This window comes from Melospiza melodia, chromosome 9 (assembly GCF_035770615.1).
Source record: "Melospiza melodia melodia isolate bMelMel2 chromosome 9, bMelMel2.pri, whole genome shotgun sequence".
In the NCBI taxonomy this organism is placed as follows: Eukaryota; Metazoa; Chordata; class Aves; order Passeriformes; family Passerellidae; genus Melospiza; species Melospiza melodia.
In genome coordinates this window covers 5700291-5719662 of record NC_086202.1, presented here as the reverse complement: position 1 = coordinate 5719662, position 19372 = coordinate 5700291, and the positions used below count along the sequence as shown (strand labels likewise).

At 44.2% G+C, this 19372-nt stretch overlaps 1 protein-coding gene across 1 annotated transcript in view; it reads left to right on the top strand.

The window, feature by feature from the left end:
* GRK5 (G protein-coupled receptor kinase 5) overlaps positions 1 to 19372 on the top strand; it is a 156199-nt gene that overhangs the window by 45793 nt on the left and 91034 nt on the right. Inside the window, exon 2 of the mRNA XM_063163111.1 lies at positions 15911 to 16006. Coding sequence (XP_063019181.1) covers positions 15911 to 16006 — 96 coding nt within the window. The remainder of the gene's footprint in view (positions 1 to 15910; positions 16007 to 19372) is intronic.

Below are 19372 nucleotides of genomic sequence, written 5' to 3'. Positions count from 1 at the left end.
TGTGATCACACTTTCACAAGGTGTTTACACAGCTCTGCTCTTTGCCTAAAATAACGTGAGAAATCTGTGCTAGAAGAAGGACTTAAAACTAATCCTCCCAGGGTCTGAGGTCAATGTCCTTTCCCCTGGATTGTCTTTCCTGGTGCCATCCCCATCCTCCTGTCTGCTTGGTCATCTGTAAGGTAAGCTGAGCATGGAAGGGAAAGCTCCCCTCAAGAGTGTAAGCAAATTAAGAAGAGAAATGCAATTAATCTGTGTTTTCTCTCACATTCCTCGTGCTGTGTCTTGCTGTCACTGTGTGTTCCCCACTGTAGCCGCTGAGGAATTTTCATGGTACAGCTTTTGAGCATGTTTTCTGATCTAGATCTGCTGGTTAAAGGATTTGCTGCTGTCCCCCTCACATGATGATGGCACATACCAGCAAGGTTTCCCATGACTTTGTGGAAAAATAATTGCTGTTCTCGTGTCATATGGTTGTTCTGGTTTAAACACACTGGTCTGAGCAGTGTGAGTTGGAAGGGGAGTCAGCCTGTGACTTTGAAAATGTGCAAATCACCCAAAAGAAATTTGTCTCAGATGTTTTTATGGTATTTCAGTTGGAGTTCCATGAAAAGTACAAAAAATAACACTTTGCCTAAAAACAAAGTCCCAAAACAAACAAACCCATAATAAATAAATGCTTGCCAAGAGTCATAAAAATCTTAAACTGTGATTTAATATCCTGTCTCTCTTTGTCTTAGTGGAAAAGGTCATATAGATGAAAGACATCTGCTGTTGTATCTCTCTTGGATTTCAGGACAAGACCAAAGTGCTATTCTTGGCTTTTTTTTTTCCTTTGTGTGTGTGAGCAAATTGCCAGAAATTCCTTCTATTCAATTGTGTCAGCTCCTGAAGAGGTTGAACAGGCCTGTGGCAAGTGATTTCAGATGGAAAATCCCTTGTGTTTTATTCCTCAGAGACTGTTGCATGCCTGTTGCAGTCCATTCCTAGAGGCATTTCCCTGAAATGAGGGGAGAGAAGAGCAAAAGGCTCCCAGCCCCTATTCCTAGGGTTGCTTTCAAGAGTAGGAAGGATGTGGAGGGGTAACAGTCCAGTTTGGAACAGGTCAGAAATAGAAGGTGTCCTCAGAGGCTGATAGTCAACAAGACGTGAAAAGAGGACAAAATTGGAAAATAAAATAAGTCATTAATGCTAGAAATGTTAGAGATGGGCAGAAGACAGAAAGACAAGAAATGTCAGGGTGAAAGTGAGGGGAAACACCTGGTCTGACTTGCTCTTAATTTTTCAATGTTCTTTCCATCATCATGTTTTTATTGAATCTGTTTGTAATGCAGTCAGCTCTGGACAACAGCGCATTTACAGCCCTTGATCGTTCCTGGCAACTTTTAATGTTTTTTCAGTAATACCACCCCATTTTGAAAAATGGGCCTTCCTCAGAAAGCAATTGTGTTGATGAGTGGGAAAGCTGTGACCCTCTGAAGCCACAGGGGATGAAATCCTAACCCTTGCTGGAGGCAGAGGAGCATCCCCAGCGACAGCAGCGGGTCCAGCGTGTCACGGGGAGTGCTTTTGGCTGCTCTACCCAGCTGCAAACTCTTGGAGATGGGATCTGTGTTCATGTGTTGCCTCGTACAAAGAGGTCCTGAATTTGTTGGCCCCCAGGCAGTGCAGAAAAGCAAATGCTAAGTTGTCCTGTGAGCAGTGGAAGTGATGAAACACCCGTGCCATTGGATGCTCCGTGTGTGGTAAAGGGCGAGTGTCAGGCTGCTCTCAGCAGATCTTTTTGCTGCTTGTTCTCTCAGCTGCAGGAAGGTGATGTGCAACCCCTGGACAAGTGACCAGCCCTTTGATGGAGGGGATCCACACCTGTGTGGGTTCCCTTTCCAGAGCTCAGCAGCTTAAAGCAAATTTATGCATGCTTTTCCTGCTAGCATCTAGCAGCCCTAGTTTTCTTATGTCTTCTGACAATATCAGCTGGAAAACTTTTCAAGAAGAATGGGTCTGGTTTTATTTTGGTTTTCTTTTTCCTAATTAAAGCTGAGCATTTAAACTGCCTGTGATAATTTCTTTTCCCAGTTGCACATGTGGAGTGTCTCAACACGACTGTAAAAGTCATGCTAATTTATGTGAGGGCAAAATGAGTCTTTTAGCTGGAAAAGCTTTCCCTGTTTTTGTTTGCAAAATGCTTTTATGTCTTTTAAGTAGAGGGCACTGCTGAAAAGCCAAGGTTTGTGTTGGTTTTATTATTTTTATTTATGTACTTTAAAAGCAACTCAGAAATCTTTTACTTGATAATCTGAAGCCAAGGCAGCAAAGTGCAAATGACTGTCATCTACTAATGTGGAAAAGGGGAAACAAAATAGGTGTACCTTCTACTGGGTTTTTTCCTCCCCCAAAATTGTTTTTGTGCCTCTGGGAGATAATTTTAATAATTTAGAACATTGCCTTTCTAGTAATAAAATGCAAATAATTTATTTTTATTTTTACTCTCACTGTAAGCACTCTTCCACATCTCCCATGGTATACTCTCATGAAAAACTTCCATACCAGGAAACCTTGGAAAACAGCACTTGCACCAGAAATACTCTGTACTTGCAATTTTGTGCAGAGGGCACTCCTCAGTGCAGGTCCTTATCTCTCCCTCTCACAAGGGGCCTGTTGAAGGGCTTGCTGGAATTGTGGTTCCCCATAAAATCAGCTGGAGTTGTAGGTGCTGGACTTGAGGCTGTTGGGTTTGAGAACTAGTTCTGCTCTTCAGACAGGTTTTAGGGCAACCACAGCCTGCATTTCAAGATGATTAACTATAGAAAAGCATAGAAAATAACTGAAGATCCTAGTAAGATTGAAAATCTAGCCTTTACCATGAAAAAAAATCCCATATCTTCATACCTGTGGAGGCACTTGCATGTTTGCTGCAGACGGAGGTTGTTTAATCCAGTCATTCCATCAGAGATGGAAAGCACAGCCAGGACAATCCTGCTTCCACCTGCTGCCCTGGCACCTGTGCCCTGCTGCTGCTGGGGAGGCTGAGGGTGGCTCTGTGCTGTCAAGGTGCAGCAATGTCACCTGGAGGACCTGTGCCAGGAGCCCTGGCCTGCCTGCCTCCCCTTGTTTCTGCATGTTTTTCCCAGAAGCACTATTTTCAGCTGGGGTCCTGTGTGTGTTGTCATTTCAAATCGTGTTTTGGAATGTTAACTCCAGCCAGCTGAAATGATTTCCTTTTTGCCCCCTTGCTGAGAGGGTTTATAAATATCGAGTTACGCAGGAAGCAAATTCTCCTGTTATCAGATTGTTCTGTAGTCACTTTTCTTTTCCTCAAAAGCATAATGGTGAACTTTATCAGTGCTCAGTCCTTTGTTTCCTATTAAACACGAGTGATTAAGATGCTGTTTGGCTCGCTGGGAAGAGTTACTGACCTGTTTTGTCTGTAAATGTATCTTCAAATTAGGAGACACCTGAAACTGGTAGGAAGTGGGGATTAATTGGGTTCAAGTTCCACGAGCACAGATTGCAGTTTCCCAGTGGGATGTGGTAAATAGCCGTCACCAAGATAATATTAATTACATTATCTCCCAGAATGGTCCCAGGAGGTGCTAAAATAGCACATGGGCCACTTGGGCTTAGATGCTTAGACACAAAGATCAGTGTTTGCTGCTGTGCTGCTCAGCACAGTGCAGAGCATGTGGCGTCACTGGGGCAGCTGGGTGAGATAAGGAGGCTGGGATTTTCTGCCCAGCTGCTTGGGGTTTTTCTCTCATGAGTTTGAAAATCAGAATTTTGTCTAAAGCAATGGCTGTATTTCTTTTCTCTGCCCTGACATCTGACAAGGAATGATGACAGCAAGCCCTAAAAAATGAGTTCCATAAAACACCTGGACAGAAAGTGCATCTTGCTGCAGAGATTGTGACTTCCTTGTAGATCTGTTCAGCTCTAGAGTGACTCCAAGTGCCACACAAGCAGTACACAGACCTCATTTATCAGAATCACACTCCATGCAATTGGCTTTATACCCAGTCATGCCCCTGGCACTGTCGTGCTGTGCTCTGTGCCACCAGCACTGTCACAGGTTGTGTGGCTGCTCCCTGACCACTGCCCCTCCCAAATCTGCAGCTCACTGGCCTTTCAGAAGTCTTTTCAAAAGCCCCTCTCTTAGTTTTGTCTTGTCAAAAGCCCCTCTCTCCTTTGTCCTGTCAAAAGCCCCTCTCTTAGTTTTGCTGAGCTGGGAGGGGACAGGGGCCATGGGGCATGCAGGGACCGCTGTCTGGTGCCCATGTGAAGGTCAGACCATCCTCACACTGGAAATGCTGTGCCAGATGCCTCCCTTAGCCCTTGAGGACCATGTTAAGTCTTTTTAGCCTTTGAGGATCCAGCAGCATTCCTCCCCCAGGTACTGATTAGGGGCAGCAGCAGGACGCAAGCAAATACACTGATCAATGATGTCTTGTTATGAACTTCTCCATTGGTAATTGAAGTTCAGCAAGCTGGATTCATGTGGGATGGAAGCCTGGCCTTGGAGATGAATGAACTCTGAGCTGATAATCAGACTCTTCTGTCTGGGCTAGAAAAACATGAACCTGGTGGTTTGTTAGGGACATGCTGGCAGACACTTAAAGGCAGTGATGCTAAAGGCACCATTATAATTAGCTCAGCCAGAGACTGAGCACATAGATTGACTTAAAAAACAGTGTGGCTGTCTGCAGTCATCATGACCTCTGTAGAAAACACTGCTGAAAGAATACTTAGACTTCAGTCACCTAATTCAGGGTTAGGCATCCTTGTTAACAGTGTTATATGTTACCGCTGTTAATTAAAGGTATCAGCATGTCCCCTAATGAGGGGGATTACTTGCCACGTAAGAAGTCACATCATGCTTCTCAAAAACTGACTGGTAGGTCGACACTGTGTTTTTTAATATTCAGAAAGTGCTTGTTCCTTGTTTGTGAAGATTAAATTAAACACCAGAGGGGTCCACGTGTGTTCAGATGAAGGGGAAAGATGTGTCCTGCAGTCTCTTTCACCACAGCTCAAAGCTAACATAACCACCTTAAAACAAAGGGAAGCTTTCATCCTCCTTCTTACAGCTACACATGAAAATCTGAATTGCACTGAGATTGAGCAACTAGAAGAAAATAAATAAGTAGACCTCATTCTTCCCTGTGGAAGTTGTTTCAATAGAAAAGTATTAGGCAGCTTCAGAAAATGTCACTGACTGGGTGAAAGTGGTCCCCATGCATTTCCCAGTTTCCTTACTCCTCCCATGATGACAATTTCCATTAAGAGATGCATTGTTGAATCAGGGTTGTGCAGGACAATGAAAGAGGGACATTTTCTGGAGAGGGAAGAAGTACAGATTTTTTTTTTTTTTTTGCATTTTTTAATATATTCTGTTTGTTTTTTTCCTTGTTGGTCTCTATTTTTCTTCAAAATGAGAGGAAACAAGCGCAGGCTGATTTTTATGGTGCAATTCACACTCCTCTAATTTTAAATTTTTTTTTTGTTATTTTTTATGTTTGCATATTCAAAGCTCTAGATCTGACTTTTTTATTAAACACAAGCAAACAATGTTTCTTTCCAGAGTGAGCAGGGTAATCTGTGTCTGGGCCCAGAAGGTTCTGGTTTGTGCTGGAGTCAGCAGCAGTTCCTACAGTGACTTCGTTTGACCTGCGCTGCTCTGACAGGCTGGGGCTGGCAACAATCTCAGCCTCAGCCTTCAAAACATTCCTTTGTAGCCAAGTGTGCTTCTGCTTTCTCTGAAATATCTGGTGTCACTTTTAACAAGAGGGGAAACAGACGTTCGTCACCATTAATTCACTGGACAATTAAGCCGCTGATCTCTGACCTCCTGCCATTATTGCCTTTCAGAGCCAGGGTAAAGACCCCACAGATATCTGTTCTCTGTCATTCCCTCTGGGCTGTCCTGGTATTTTATTTACTCTGAGGCTTAGCTCTTGCCCACCACCAGCCAAATGTGTATGCTTTGTAATAAAAATTGCTAATAAGCTGTCCCAGGCAGTGACATTAATCTCCGAGTGACGATAACAGCAAGCAAAGGGAGCAGCTGGCTCTCAGGAAAGCATGTGAGTGGGAATCATACATTTATTTAGATTTATGTACATATTAGAAGTGCCCATCCCTGGCTGCAGCAGCTTTTGGTGCTTTGGGCTGCCTTGGGCATCCAGACCAGAGGCAGGGGCTTTCCACTGGGAGGTGTGGGATTGGTGCATGGTGCTGTTTATTCTTCTTGCTGCATCTTCCAGGCTATGGCAGTACTTGGCTTTTGCTCTCTCCTGGGGTCCCTGGTGGTAGGATCTTTGCTGCTCTCAAGGGGGCTGATGGCCCAAATCAATACCTTGCTGTAGTTCTGGCCCCAGGGCTGCAGTGAGAGCCAGTGGAAGTGCAGGGCTGTGTGAGCCATGAGGAAATAGTTAATGCACGCCTGGCACAGAGCTCTGGTTTGTGTTTGTGAAGACAGCCGGGTGGGTGGGTGGGTGGGAGAGGCAGCCGAGCTGGGCCAGCTGCTTGCATCATCTGACGCTTACACCATGCAACCTTCAAGCCTCATTTTTCACTCACTGCTTTTGAAGCGCTTCATTAGCTAATCAGAGGAACCCTCTGCCTTTGCTCTGCAAGTTCCCTTGTTTTTTGTCTTCTACATCCTAATTTTTTTCTTTTCTTTTCTTTTTATTTTTTTTTTTTTTTAAGTTCTGCTTTTTGTGTTGAGTCCTTCAACTGGTAGCTATAGTAACACCCCCGAGTGAGTGACTGTAGTACACTTCTGCAGCCCACTCCCCTCAGCAAGGCTGTGCCAGGCTGTCACACACCTGCAATGCCTTGGCACCCCCTCCTGTAGGGTTTTCTCCAGACAACAGGGACAGCCTTAGCTCGGGAGCCAGCTCCATCCTGCTCTCTATTTGCAGCTGCAGCCCACAGTATATTGTGGCAGAAGGAATGAGTCACTGGCAGAGCAATCTGTTGCATCAGATAATCACAGATTACCTCCATTAACCTAAATCCCTTCTGTAACCTTTTACAATAATGATCCCCAAAGCTGACGCAGACAATACTGCTGCCATCACAGCTTGGGCTGTCAGTGCTTTTTGAAGAGAATGTTTTCTGTGGTTTCAGGGGGGATCTAGCAGCACCTCCCTCAGAAAGCAGCTGTTGGTACCTCGTTGCTGGACAAGATGATGGGGCAAAGCCAAGCTTTATAGCTAAGGGAGGGGGAAGTCTCCCCTAAAGCTGGCCATGTCTTTTTGCATCAGTGCTGTGCACCCTCCTACAGCTTTCCCTGGTATCCACACAGAATCCCCTTCCTCCAAATCAGTGCTTGTGCCCACACCTTTTCCCCTCTGCCAGTCAGTCAGTGCAATTTGCAAATGCTTGTTGTAACCAGGTTTCACCTCATTGGAGGTTTCCTCTCCTCATTGCCCCCATGGTGTGTTTGAAGGCTCCTCATATATCTAGCATTTAATTTATGTTTTTTGAATATGTCTGAGAAATTAGTGTGTTGCTTGACCACGGGGAGCAAGGAGGATGGTAGTTATCTGCTTTTGTGGTGAAGAAAAATGTGTCTGGTCCTGATCCCAAACAGAACACGACCTAGTGTGAGACATGTTGTGATGCTGCACTTTCCTTCCTGGCTGACTCTGGAAGCAAAAGGTGTCACAGAAGGGAAATTCCCCTAAATAAAATCTGGCAGTACAGTCCATACACATGTACTAAGGAGGTTCCCAGCCTAATTTGCACCATTTTTAACGTGGATTTCTGGGTTCTTGTCAGAACATCTCAAAGCTTTACCAATTCTACCAATTTGATGGAACTGATTAATCAGCCAGGCCTAATAAAGCAAGCTATTATTTTAGTCTCAAGCTGTTAATTTTTCATGATGTCTACAAAAATTCTTTTCTTTAGTCTTGTTGGTAAGTTTATTTAGATGAGGGTAAAAAACCAGAATAGAACATAATTCTCGGAGCCTGGCTATAGACTGCTGATAGGAACTCTTGAATTCTCACCTCCCCTCCAGCTGGATCTCCTCCCCACAGCTCAGAAATACTCCTTATGAGACTCAAATGTCACGAACACAGAGGCTAAGTTATTTTTTTAGATACTGCAGAACTATTTGCAGGAGAAAAAGCCCACACAGCTCTTTGACAGGGACAGACAGAACCCACATGGTTTCCTGCTCAGGGCTGGGTTTTTGCATGTTCTCCCTCTGGAACTGGGGAACTGGCATCCTATATTTCAGGAGAGCTGAGCCCATGTATTTACCTGTACCAGGGTCAGGTTTCCTTGCAATCCTCCTGCTTGTCTGATGTTGCACATAGTGCTGTTGTGTTGCTAAACATCAGAACTGCATATTATGGATCAGCAAATCAGCAGAGCTTTTTTAGGTTTCTCCTCACTTACCTCTGTATCTAACTAAGATCCAGGAGTCCCTGTAAGGTCTTTTGGGTTTAGGAGCCAGCCCTGAGAGCATTTGAGCTGTTCATCCACAAAAATCATCATCCTGACCATGCACAGGACCACCCCACGTTGCATTTGCAGGTTTGGGTTTGGAGGATTGGTTGGTAGCTTGCATGCATGTTGCTAAACAGGGTAATAAATATATGGAACAGGTCATAAGTTTAAAAGGCATTGCTTAAAGAGGAGTTCCTTCCTGGAAAGATGTTATCAAGCCCTATTCAAGCAGGATTTCTGGAGCAGGGCTTTGCATTCTTCCTTTGGAAGAATGGGAAGGAGGTCTCTTACAGTCAGTGCAATTCACAGCTGTGCAAATTAACTCGAGGGAATTGGTAAGAAATGTGGGAATTTAGAGTCACTCAAGCATTCAGCTATGGGGAGACCACGTTCCTTGCTTAATTCTTGTGTACTTCAGAGCATGTGACAGTTGAGAACATTTCTGACAAAAGAATCTTCCTTTCAGAGAATGAAGTTTTGTCAAAAATTAAAGGGTTTGCAGGAAAGTGTCTGCTTAAGAGAAAAGATGATTTGCTTTTTCTACCTTCTTATTGACAATATAGAAACATCATCTTAAAAAAGTAAAGAATGTCAATTTACCATCCCCATTTTGTTCCAGTGATATCTTAGCACTCTATTTGATATGTTCTATGATAATGTTTTGACGTTAGAGAACTGAGATGACTCAAATGTTATCACAGTGAAATGGTTTCATGTCTTTACATCAGAATTTTGTAGAACTTTGAAATACAGTCTCAGCTGCAGTTGGGAGGAAAAGTCCACTGAGGGATTTAATATTTTCAGCAGGGTAATAACCTTGATTCTCAACAACTCTGTTCAAAAGCTTGGTCTCCCATAGTAATCATTGATATGGAGATGTTACAATTTTTTTTTCTGTTATCCACACTATTGATGAAGAAAATCTCTCAATAGTCCCCAGACAGTCCCCCAAATGTGTTGAATCAGCCAGTACATGGTAGTGCATTCTAAACCCAACAAAAATGCCTGGGTTTGTGCCAGTAGCCTTGTTTACTTTGAGGTCAAGAATAGGAAATTGAAATTTTGGGCTCTTCTCAATTTTACTGTTTTAGATTATAGCTGGCTTCATTTTTGTTCAATTTACTGTTTGTTTGTTTGTTGTTTTTTAATAGATTGTAAATCCTCCATAGATTTTGTATATTTTGGATTATTTTTGTTCATGATATAAAAACCAACAATCTCTTTTTGCTCATTTATCAGCTGCAGATAAACAAAATGCAGTTAAATACAAGGTATAAGAGAGAGACACCATATAGACAAACTATAGGTGTTTATGTTGGGGGAAATTAAACTGCATCCAGGGAAATTTGTGACCAGGCAACTCTCTGTTAGCATAGCAGTGAAATGTAAACTCAGTATATGTGAACTGACCCACAAAACCCAAAGAAAACTTGTTCAAATAATCTCAAAAGATGCATTAAAAATATCCAGTGGAGGATGTAGGCAGAGTTGTGTGGAGAATGCCACAAACTGGGATGCCTACTTAAGACTTAGAGCAGAAATTAAAGGCTTGATTTTTCAGTTTAGTTAAGTCCTTTCAATGTGCTCTGACCAGGCATTCAGGTAGCTTGTGCAGACTCCTTTATATTCCTAGGGGAGCAACAAAATGGCCTTGACATATGATAGTAAAGCCCTGAGGATCAGTCTTCAAAGACTAATCCCTTAGCTTTCTCTGTCCCTTCAGGGCAGTAGATGTTACTAAAGCATATTATTATTATTATTACTATAATTAACATAAAAAATGTGTTGTTAAAGTCATGTTTCAGCCTCTTATCAGTATTTGCAGTATTACCTGACCTCTTCTTTAAATCATAGGCAGTAAGTGTTTATCAACACTGACTTCTGTAAGCCAAGGTTAATGGTGCTTTAGATGCCAGTTGTATACAAAATATTTTGCCCTCAGATTGCAAAGCCATCCTGACTCTTGCACGCTCTCCCTCTGGAGCTGGCATCATATTTTTGCTTGTGCTTTTGCTTGTGAAATTCCCAGCAATGTGGTTCTGGAGGCTTGCACAGAAGCACATCTGCTCTTCATTCCCAAGAAGCAGTGAGGTGTTTGACACAGTGGTTGTCAGGCTTAGGTATCTGTAGCAGCATTTTGAGCAAATATGCTGTGGCAGCAGGAGAGATGGGCACAAAACCCTTATCACGGTCTGTGACTCTCCAGAGCCGCGCTCATGAAAAAAGGCTGCGGGAGATAAAACCAGATTAGCGTTGATAAGAGGGGCTGTGTAACAGGATTCTCTTCTGAGGGCCTGCAGTGGACTTTTTATTGTATCTGATAAAAGAGACTGGTTTGCAGAGGCACTGCCCCCCATGGTGGACACCCACCTGCTCTTGGAAATCCATCCCTCGTACTCATGGCATTTTCCTTGGGCTGACAGGAGGGGATGCATAAAGAGGTTCTTGACAGCTTTGTAAGTGCTGTCAGCACAGGTTAAATCAGGAGCATCATCTAAGATCTTTTCAGAATAAACCAGGGTTCCTGGGATTTTATCCCCAGAGGAGAGAGGCAGGATGAAGGGCAGAGAGCAAGCAGTCTTTTATTCTTTAAAAACATGCTGGTTTTATTTGCTAGTACAGCTGAGCGTAGGTGGAACTAATAGGAAAGAAGAATAGTGAACCTGGGAGAACTTCCACATGAAACAGGTCTAATAAGGGTGAAACTGTTTGCCTCAGAGGCTGAATGTATTAGACATGAAAAATTCCTAGGGGAAAATGATGGGCCGGTAAGTTTTATTCATGCTGTCTCATTAGGACAAGGCGCTCTAGGAAAACAAGATTAAAATTAGTATTCTTTTCCTTCACAAATACACAGTTAATCTTTGGTGTTCACACCCACATGAGACATGAGGGCATTCAGCAGAGCAGGGCGTTTACCAGGATCATAAGAACAGCCTGATTCTAAGTAGCACAGATGCTAAAAAAGAAGAAGAAATTGATTGGAAGTCACACACTTTCATGTTTTGTTAGCCACATCTAATTAACAGAATATGGAACAAATTTAATGTTTTTCAAGTACTTCAGAAACAGCTTTCCAGGATCTTCCTCTGAAGCTGCCTGCAGACCATCCTGTACTGGCCAGACCTTACTCTAATATGGCAATTCCATATAGAGAACATGGCTTCAAACACCTCCCTGGGACAGAGCAGAGAAAGGGTTGCAAGAGAAAGAAGAGAAGAAACATAAACATCTTGTGAGTGGAAACAGGACACTAACCATGATTTTTCTGACTTTTATTTTTTTGGAGTTTTTTTTCACTGTGTAATCAAGGCCTTGCATTCTGAGGCTACAGAGCTCTCTGCTGTTGTTGGGGAGGCCCTGGGTGACAACCCAGGTACTGTTGTAAAGGGGAAGATGGAAGCTGGAGTCATTCTCCCGTGATCTGTGGATAAACTAGATTGCAGTTAATACAATTGCATTAAATACTTGGCTGTCTTGGATTAGCCAGGCCTGGAAGCATGGGATGTGCTGCTGTTTTATCAACTTGGCCAAGAACAGAGCAGCAGTAGGAAGCCAGATTGTCCATCCTTAAAATCCACCTTGCATGGTGGCACAAGGAACAAATGGAATATGCTATGGATGTGGTGCTGGATAAAATTCATCCAACAATGTTTTACTCTGTGTTCTAAATGATCTTCAGTCATCCGAGCAGGAGCATGGCTTGGTGCTGTCTTTAGCAGAATTAACAGGCTCAAAGTCTTGGCTTCTTCAGCATCATGTTCTTCTGTCCTCTGTCTCTGATTTCTCATTTAATTTTGACTTAATATCTCACTGGCTTAATAATATGCGGGTGTTTTCCTGTCTCCCCTTGGTGTTAGGAGAGTAAGTATATCCTGAATAATGGAGAGGAAAAAAAGGTAGGCACTTTAGATAAGGGTAACTCCTGCTGGCAGATGTTTTACATGTGTGCCTCTGTTTATGTCTCTCTCCTCACAAGCAGAGATCAGAGCTAGATTTGCCATGCAGCATCACAAGATGATGTGAAAAATGCCATGTATTTTTCAGTAGATAGGATGTAGAGCAAATGCTTTTGTTTCCTGCAGGACTGGTTGACATGTTAGAGAATTAGCTTCAGCCCTCAGCTTGCAAATGCTGAGTTGTTGAGTGCAGGCAAGGCAGCGGGGCTGAGCTCTCGTGCTGCTGCTGGCAGCTCACCTTTGGTTGTCAGCAGCACAGCAAAATTTTAAAGCAGTCAGACCCTCCAACACTGCTTGATGGAACTTAGATTTTAAACATGGCCTGTCTGTCAAGTCCTGCCCTGAGAGCTGCCTTGAAGAGTGCAAATCCTCCTGTATGGAATAGAGGGTGCAAAGGCAGCAGTTGAGGCAACGTGTGAAAAGCTTCCCTCTGCAACCTGCAGCATGACCTGCTCAGAGAAACCTCCCCTTTTAGCTTTTAGCTCTGCCAGACAATTTACTGTGTGTCTCAGCTGTCTCAGTGCATTATGTCCTTCAAACCCCCCCAGAGTTAACGTTTGGAGGCAGCAAACACTGCTGGCTCCACGAGAAGAGCTGGGAGCGGAAAGGTCAGGTCGATTAAAGCACTTGATCAGAATCTTTAACATAAAGACGTCACAAGCAAAGCAGGAACGCTGCTTCACGCTCAGCTAAGAGCAAATGATTCATCAGGCAAGGCTGCTTATTTTTGGAGGATAGCCACAAAAGAGAAGGGAACATGCTGGCTGTATTGATCACGGTTGTAACGGGGGGCCACAGAGCCCTTCCCTGGTTTTGATGGGAATTTAATGTCAGGAATACATCATCCCATGTAAATACATCAATACATATTTTATACTGAATGGATTTTAAAGATGTTCTGGCCCAGCTTAGCAGGATCATATCACCTCTGCACAAATCTCAGAGCTGTCATTTAGAGCAAAGGGCTATTCTGCAGTATTCTGTGTTGCTTGATGTCGCTAAAGATGGAGCCTTTTGGGGAGGACTTCTGTGAAGGTGGCTGGAGAAGCAGGTGTGCTCTGGAATCTCTAGTGCTTACAGGGTAGGTCTTCAGTGGGTGAAGATGCACCAGTGTTGAGCAGATTAGCCTAAAGGATGGTTTCATCTGGCTGACCCCCACTGCCTCCTGTGTCCAAAAGTGTTTGGAAATATATCCCTTGAGCTGAGAGCTCCTTTTGGCAGCAGCCAAAAATGAGGGGCACGTGGAGTTTAGGTTTGGTATCAGGAAAATGTTTTTCACCCAGAGGGTGGCTGAGCACTGGGACAGGCTTCCCCCCAGGGAAGGGCTCACAGCACCAAACTCAGACCAAACCTGTCTGAGTTCAAAACACATTTGGACAGCACTCTCAGGCACAGTTGTGTTTCTTGAGATGTCCTGTGCAGGGCCAGGAGCTGGACTCAATTATCTTGATGGGTTCTTTCCAACTCAGTGTATTGTAGGATTCTGTGATTCTAAGATAAATGAGAGTGAGGAAAACACAAAGAGAAGAAAAGTTTAGGGAAGAATGGTTCAGAGAAGAAAATGCAGCCGTAGAGAATGACTGGAAGAGAAGGAAGCAGGAATTCCTGGTGGAAGGATCATTTTCCCAGAGGATATGTGAAGGGAGGGTGCCGGGAGAGAAGTGTAAGTACAGTGTGATGAGGCATAAGGGCAGGAGCACAAAGGAAAATGCCCCTGGAAGAGAAGGAAAGGAGGAGCAAGTGGAGGTGGCAGCCTGGCATGCAGGAGCCACTGTGCAGGATGGCAGGAGTGGGCTTCTGGGGACATGAACACCAATGAAGACCCTTAGGGTTGCTGAATCCAACCCCTTGTGGCCACTGGCAGCCAGGGCAGAGCCATCTGGGAGCAGATGTGCTCCAGAAGTTGGTGAACAGATGATCACAGAGCTCACCCCAGCCCACAAAGTGCTTAACAGCGCTTTGTAGTTCACCTAAGGCCCTCAGGTGAGAGACAGGACAAGCTCTCTGATGCTGTGGGCAGAGGGATGGGGAGGAAATTACTTCAGCAGCAGTGGTTGGGATGCAGTGATGGGGGGGTTGAAGCAGAATTCATGACAGACCCAAGGGGTATGTCGGTATTGCAGAATGCTGTGTGGTGGGAGGCAGTCACAGCTCTCTGTGCTTTCCTGCAGCCTGATTCCTGGAAAGGACAGCAGGGCTGTGCTCCTGAAAGTCCAAACAAGCTGCAGGGCCAGTGCAGATATCTCAGCTCTACATTGCATGCTGCAGATATACAATCAGCTCCTGTCAATAAGGAGTTTAAAATAATTCAAGGCAGACTCTATGATGGCAAAACCTTTGGCCATCAGAAGCAAAGGAATAAAAGCTGAGATTCAAAAGGAGCTCTCCTGTGCCAAAGATGGCATTGTGTGGTCAGAAATGCCCCATAGAGAGCAATACTTGTGATTTTTTTCCAAGGCTCCTGTTTTCTCTCTGGTGGTCTGCTACTTCTTGAGTCAGTGCTCTCCTAATTTAGCCTGTAATGTCATGCAGGACCCAAGACACTCTCAATCTGCAATTGTGACTCTACTAACCCCACTACAGAATTAACTCAGCTCTGAATTAGTCATTCAGCATGCCAGTGCATGCAAAATAGACTCAAGTGGATCAGATTTTGTGTGCAGGGACTGAATTGCAGTAAATACAAGGGCTCAGAGAATCCCAGTCTGCATCTGGGCTCTCATCTCCAGAGGGATTCTCCTCCTCCATTGGCTGCACAGCCTCTCCAAGCAGAACAGAAAGAAGAGCCAATAAGTGATTTTTTTCCTCATGAAGCTATTAATTTTGTCAGAGAGTTGTCCTGTGGAAGCAGCAGTGACCAGAGTGTGTAAGAGCAGCAGTAGTGCCATGGCAGGATATGTAATGTGAGGGTGGGAGGGGATGTCAGGAATTGAATTTAGATCTTCAGTTTTCAGCACTTTTTGGGATAGAATCAGAGCTTGTCCCAAAACCAGAACGGGGTTATCTGCCTTGAAAAGGTGTGAGCTGTAATTTTACAAGATTGTTTGACTTGTGTGAAGTGGCTCTTGGTTGGGGAGGAGGTGATGCTGGAGGTAGCACTGTCATCTCAGCTGGACCTGGTGGGCAACAGGTCCACTGACTTTTAGGGAGCTGATCTTCTGGCAGATGCCACCTCCTTGGTCTGTTTTAAGTTCAAACAAGTTGAGATTTGATCTGTGTCATAGAATCATAGAATGGTTTGGCTTAGAAGGGACCTTAAAGGCCATCTAGTTGCAAACCCTCTGCCATGAGCAGGGATCTCTTTTGCTAGGCCAGATTGCTCAGAGCCCCATTGTGCCTTACCTTGAACACTTCCAGGAATCTGTTGCACATCAACCCACAGTGTCTCAGCTTTAATTATCATTGGTATCCATAAGAACTGTGACTGGGCAGGTAAACTCTAGGTGGAACTGTGTCCCCAGAGCCATCTAATCCTGGTATTTCTCTCTCTGCAGGGGGTGGAGGGAAACGCAAAGGCAAAAGCAAAAAGTGGAAGGAAATCCTGAAATTCCCTCACATTAGCCAGTGTGAAGATCTCCGAAGAACAATAGGTAAGAGCTTTTCCCTTCTTTGGAAGCACAGCATAAATAAAAGATTCTATCAGAACTGGCTCATTAGAATGGCATTAAAGCTGCTCATCATTACAGGGAGTCAGTTTACAGGTGGGCATGCAATGCATGTTCCTCCCGTGGTGCTGCCATGCAAAAAATGCTGATTTTCTGTTCCTAAAGGGGTTGTGGACCAGGCAGAGAGGCTGGAATGCTGCACTGGCAGGGCAGGGCATGGGGCTGGCAGCCTCCAGGCCCTTTGTGTTCCATACACAGGTTCCAGGACCCAAAGGGGTTTCACAGCTGGACAACACCTGGCATGTGGGACAGGGGCTTTCCCTCTGTCCCTGCCAGTGTGGCTGTAAAAACAGAAAGGAATCCCCTCATCACATCCTGCACTCCCTTCTAGTAAGTATCTCCTTATCTGGGAGGAAATGAGCCTTGCTGACTGTAAGTTAGTGTTAATTATAGTGTGGAGATGATGTTTGAAGCAGCAGCCAGGCTTCTGCCAGGCAGGTTTGCTCAGCAGCACCATCCTCTATTCAACTTAATGGAGCAAAAAACTTATTTTAACTTAATTTGTTTTATTCATGTGGGCCAAATGCTGCAGATTTGGCAGGGAGCTTGCAGTGTCCATTTTCACAGCACTGCTTTTCTCCTGCTCACAGATGCCAAATTTCAGCATTCCTTTGACTGCTGCCTTGGCAGACAAGGCCAGTAGCTATCTCCTTCTGCATTCTCCCCTGGAAAGCCCAGGATTACTGGTCTCACCACAAGAGGTTAACTTCAGCATTTGAGGCTTCTTTTCTCCCCTGCACACAAAATCCAGCCACTGGCAAGAAATGAATGAAATGCAAGAATCTGTAACAACTGAGATAACGGGCAGCATAATTTGTCTAACTTGAGTGAGCTCCTGGGGTCTGAGTGACAGTGCCCTGGCACTATTTACATTAGAAATCCACAGCATGTTTATGCAGAGGAAATATGTGGAATGTTTGGAAGACTCTTTTCATGGTCTCCTTCAGTAAAATTTTCTTCCTTTGCCTTCTCTTGTAGCTAAAGGGAGGTAAAGAAAAGAGGAGAGGCAGGAGAATAGAGTGTAGAGTTGACAAACATGCAAAGCCTGACCAATTTCTGAAGGTACAGAACCTGCTGGAAGAAAACCTGACTTAATATGCTGTAATTTGCAAAGGCAATTCTCCCCATTGTTCTGTCAGCCTTGGTTTCCAAAGGGGAAAATAGCTCCACATAAAATGTTCTCTCTTTACAAAGGTGTAGTATCCTAAAATGAGTAGTCTTTAAAAAATAAAGTCTGCCAATATTTTCTGTTTCTGAAATGCTGTTTCTGGAGGGTTTTGTGTGTGTCAGCTTCACCCTAATGTAATTTGTTTTTTATTTTTTCAGTGAATGATTTGGTGATGTAACAAGGCAAGAGACATTGTGGGATCTCTGGGCAGATTTGGTTTCAGTCACTACAGTAATTACCTGTTAGCTGGGAATTTTAGCCCCTGCCTTTTCTACAGTGGGAAATAAGGTCCAAATCCTGGTTCTGTAACTCTGATTTTTGCTGAGTTGAGCTGGATGTGGTTACACAAGGAATAAGGCACTGCTCAGCCTGAATAATGTTATCTGTCCTTGCTGGCTCTGCCATTTTCAGTGAATCTCTGAAGCTGAAACATCCCAGCTAAAGAGTTGTCTGAACCTCTCCTGGCTCATGCAGGGTGTCTGACACATCTTGGGTAGCATTAAGTCCTTTTCATGTGTGTGCTCAGGCTGGATCCATTGAAGATCCCTTTACTGGGCTCTGTGCTCCCTGGACACCCAGGAACAAGTGCTGCTCACTGCAGTCTGGCCTTAAATGCCTTCTTTTCCTGCCTCTGCTGAGGAAGAACAATTTCCCTGGCTTTAGCCCATTCTTATTTTGTTATTTTCTGCAAGTCCTTTAAAAGGATCTCAGGATTTCAGACTAATGTCTGCGCAGGTACAGGGAATGTACTGAAACATCTTTCCTGGCCCTTCAGCTGGTCTGGGACTTGCAGGGGATTCAATGTCTTGGGGTGTCTGCACTTCAGCCCATACCCTAACAACTTTTTACCTTTCTAGTTCAGAAATAAAGAGCCCAGAAAGGCTTTTTCCTCCAAGGCTGTGTTGGATGGGGCTTTTAGTGGAAGGTCTTTTAGGGGGATTGGAATTTGACGATCTTTCCAATCTTCCAAACCATGGTTCTAAACTTTATACAAGGGAGAAGCTACAGCCTAATTCAATTTGTTTAGAGATCAGGACAAACACAGGTAGGTTCTGCTCATCACAGACCTCTTTGCTGCCTGTCCTCCTCCCAGCATTTTCCATCAGACAGAGTCTTGCCACTTAGGTTAAAAAAAAAAACCAAATCACAGCAAGTCTTGGAGGGTTGGATAAGCTGGAGCACTAGGCTGTTGAGGTTTTGTTGTATTCCTCTCTTCTGGATGCTTCCCAAGAGCCTCCAGGGAAAGGCAGGATGCAGGAATGGGATGGACTTTTTGATTTAGAGCAGTCATGGACTGCACAGCTTAGTTTAATGTAGCCATAAGCAATAGGTGGAAAATGCTGCTGTTGAAGTTGGGGCAGTACAGCCGACGTGTGTGTGTAGGTGCCCACATTTTGGTGTAAAAACGTGTGTGCTTTTGCACCCCGCTAAGATGTACTGAAAAGAGTCTGTGTCTGAAAAAAAATACTGTAGTGTGAAAAGAAATCTGTGAAAAACAGGAAGGCTGAAATAAACCAAGGGTCTGCAACCTGTGTTGACACAATTATGAGTCAGTTCATACCTTTTGGTTACCTCTGTGTTTACAGGAGACTCTGTGTTTGACTATCCATCATCTGGTGTCTCACTGAAAGACTCGCTTAGTAAAGCCCTTTTTTTCCCCTCCTTCTTGTGCACAGAAATAAAAATCAAAACACCGAGAGAAACACTGCTTTTTGATAAATAAACAAACACTGGAAGCGTCTTTATTAAAAGTGCCATTTAGTCAAGGAGCTATTTTTTTGGACTGGACTTAAAAGCGACTTCTTTTCTCCTTTCTTTTTTGTCCAAAGTACGCAACACCTTTTGCAGGGAAATTCAGTGGCCTTCATTGTGTGCTAATTAAATAAGCAGGGGAAGCAGGGATGCTGCACTTTGCTGGGCTCTGAGAGAGGCTTGTATACTATGAATGGCTAATGCATGTTTCCATTTGCAGCCCTCTTCCTGGCTGTATTTAATTGTGTTAAAACAGCCGGCCCCTTACAGGTTGGAAGGTTTCCATATTGGCACCAGAGGCCCAGTCAGTCAATAAAAACTGATTTTTGAGGCATAGCTACCATGACTCATGTGATGGGTGCTGCTGTAGA